This window comes from Xyrauchen texanus, chromosome 16 (genome assembly GCF_025860055.1).
Source record: "Xyrauchen texanus isolate HMW12.3.18 chromosome 16, RBS_HiC_50CHRs, whole genome shotgun sequence".
NCBI lineage: Eukaryota > Metazoa > Chordata > Actinopteri > Cypriniformes > Catostomidae > Xyrauchen > Xyrauchen texanus.
The window spans coordinates 10856657-10859399 of record NC_068291.1 but is presented as its reverse complement, the minus strand read 5'-3'; the positions used below and the strand labels follow the sequence as shown (position 1 = coordinate 10859399).

General features: G+C 45.5%; 1 protein-coding gene across 1 annotated transcript; it reads left to right on the top strand.

The window, feature by feature from the left end:
• Window positions 1–599: 599 nt before the first annotated feature.
• LOC127656637 (uncharacterized) lies at window positions 600–2477 on the top strand. The gene is made up of 2 exons (XM_052145052.1): window positions 600–1182; window positions 1300–2477. Exons 1-2 carry the CDS (start codon window positions 686–688, stop codon window positions 1616–1618), a joined length of 816 nt encoding a protein of 271 aa, XP_052001012.1. The 5' UTR covers window positions 600–685; the 3' UTR covers window positions 1619–2477.
• Window positions 2478–2743: the final 266 nt, after the last annotated feature.

The following is a 2743-nucleotide window of genomic DNA, read 5'->3' as shown; positions in this document are numbered from 1 at the left end:
AAAAAGCTGCGTTCCTTACAATTATGTGTGAAAGACAAGCTAAGATCACTGCAATGTATTACTGTGCTGCCAGTATCACACAGTGTTGCAAGTATTTAGACATCTTTACAATTACCTCCTTCTTCCTTAAGGAAGCCCCGAACACCTGCACAGAGTAGAACAGACTCTCATTTATCAAAATGATCACTATATATGATAATGCATGGTAGAGTGTATCATTCATGGTGTTACTTGTAATGTAATAATAAACATAATGTTATAATATATAAGACAATGTAGTAACAAAAACAGACTAATTAGTCAAAATTAAAAACTTTAAAAGAAAAACAAACTAAAAGGAAAATATTGTGCCTATAATTCAGAATAGTAAAGGAAAGTTTTAAATTATTATTATTATTTTTTTATGATGAATTTATACTATGGATGAGGAAGAATAATCAATCCCATTACAAACACTGCAGCGCAACTGGTGGCAGAAAGCTGTGATTTGAGTTTCAAATTCGCCACTGGATATGTTCACATGCAAATGAGTTATGTGGCAAATTTGCACCAAATTGTGAATTGTTGCCAAAGCATTTGGTGCAGGTTCACCACAACCAATGAAGAGCTGTAAACTTCTGACAAACTCTTATGGCCTACCCGAGGACATCGTATCGGACCGTGGACCCCAGTTTACCTCCAGGGTATGGCGAGCCTTCTTCCGACTACTAGACATCAACGTCAGCCTCACCTCGGGCTACCACCCTCAACGGTGAGTCATTGTCACCAGTCAAACGGTCAGACGGAACGGTTAAACCAGGAGATCACCAAGTTTCTCTGCACCTACTGCCACCACAACCAATCCGATTGGAGCCGCTTCCTCCCTTGGGCCGAATACGCCCAGAACTCCATCTTGAAACCTTCGACCAACCTAACCCCCTTCCAGTGCGTCCTAGGGTATCAACATCCTCTGTTCCCCTGGTCCGGCGAGCCATCAGAGGTTCCGGCGGTCAACGACTGGCTCCAGCGCAGTGAGGCGGTATGGGACCAAGCTCACGTCCACCTCCAGCGGGCCGTGAACCAAACTAAGAGGCAGGCGGATCGTCGCCGCCGCCCGGGCCCTACCTACTCTCCGGGTCAGTGGGTTTGGCTCTCAACCAGGGACCTACGCCTACGCCTCCCCTGCAAGAAACTCAGCCCCAGGTATGTGGGTCCCTTCAAAATAATCAAACAAATTAACGCTGTGTCATTCCGTCTTCAACTGCCCACTAACTACCGCATCTCTCCCACCTTCCATGTCTCGCTACTCAAACCCACCAGTGGCCCGAGGTCGGAGGAGGAGGAAGCGAACCCCGACCCCCCTCCCATCACCGTGGGCGGTGAAGAGGCATTCCTGGTGCGAACACTGCTGGACTCCAGACGTCAACGGGGTCGGATTCAATACCTTGTGGATTGGGAGGGGTACGGTCCTGAGGAGAGGTCCTGGGTCGGAGCAGAAGACATCCTCGACCACAATCTCACCTCAGAATTCCACAGGACCCATCCAGAGAAACCGGCCCCCCCGACCTCGAGGTCGACCCCGGCATCCATCATGTCCTCGCTTCAGGAGCCGCTCACAGGGGGGGAGGCTCTGTCATGAACGCCTACGAAGGCGCCTCCCCGATCGGCCACCGGAGATCTGATTCACCTGAATACTAATCTTCTCCGTAACCCACATACCGGGCTTGATTAATTCACAGCTGATCCCCATTTATCTCCCTCTATTTAAGCCACGCGCAGTTACACTCACACTGCAAAGTCTTGTTTGTTCCGGCTACACTACTGAGCGCTCTAGTTTACATTCCCCGTTGTTTATCTGTTTACCGACCTTGCTTTCCCTGTTGACCACGATTGATTGCTGCCTGCCTACCTGAACTCTCGTCTGCCTTCTCGTATTACTGTTTGCTGCCTGCCCCGACATTCTGCCTGCCTCACCTCGCTTTCTGCCTGCCTACGATTGCCCTGTTCACCCATTGCTTGACCATTGCCCGTTATATCCTGTGTTTTCAATAAAGACTGCTTATGGATCCCAACTTACCTGAGTCATTGTTACATTGGTGCAGGTTCACCACGACCAATGAAGAGCTGCAAACTTCTGACAAACTCTTTCGGCCAATCACAAGCTCATTAGCATGGGAAAAATAACGAATGACAAATTTGTGTCAAGTTTGTGGCTAGTTTGCAGAACTCCAGATTTTTTGTAAGGGTGGTGCAACTATGTCAGCTCCAGGGTCACAAGATATACAAAAAATAATGTGAACTGCAACTGCATGGCTGGGCAAGCTGTGTTCATAGACAAATAGGTAAACTACATTATATCGGCTATCACAAAAGTTCCAGAAACAGATGCTAAGTTAGGTAGCTTTGTTTATTGTTTGGTATAATCCAGCTATGTATGAGTTAGCAATGATAACATTGTCATTGAAACATGCATTTTCTGTTGAACAGTCCAGACAAAAAGTCAGACAAAAGGTTTGTAATCTTATATGAATACATAAATAAGTGACTAAATAAAAAGTTACATGTAACTTGAAATCCTAAGTACATCTATATGCTTCTGTGTTCATAAGCATTATGAACTATTGAACATTGAACATTATGAACATTGTGATCTAAGATCCTTCTTTTTACTATTAGGTGCAACATGATTATACATCTGATCACAACTGCTACCTTGTTGCTCAATTTCACAGGTAAGGACGTCTTAAAATACATTTTTATGAAA

Bases quoted from the DNA above. Each gene is read 5' to 3' on its own strand.
- LOC127656637 (XM_052145052.1), top strand. From the start codon at position 686: ATGGCGAGCCTTCTTCCGACTACTAGACATCAACGTCAGCCTCACCTC. The intron at 1,183-1,299 runs GTATGTGGGTCC...CAAACCCACCAG, and splicing joins TGCAAGAAACTCAGCCCCAG to TGGCCCGAGGTCGGAGGAGG.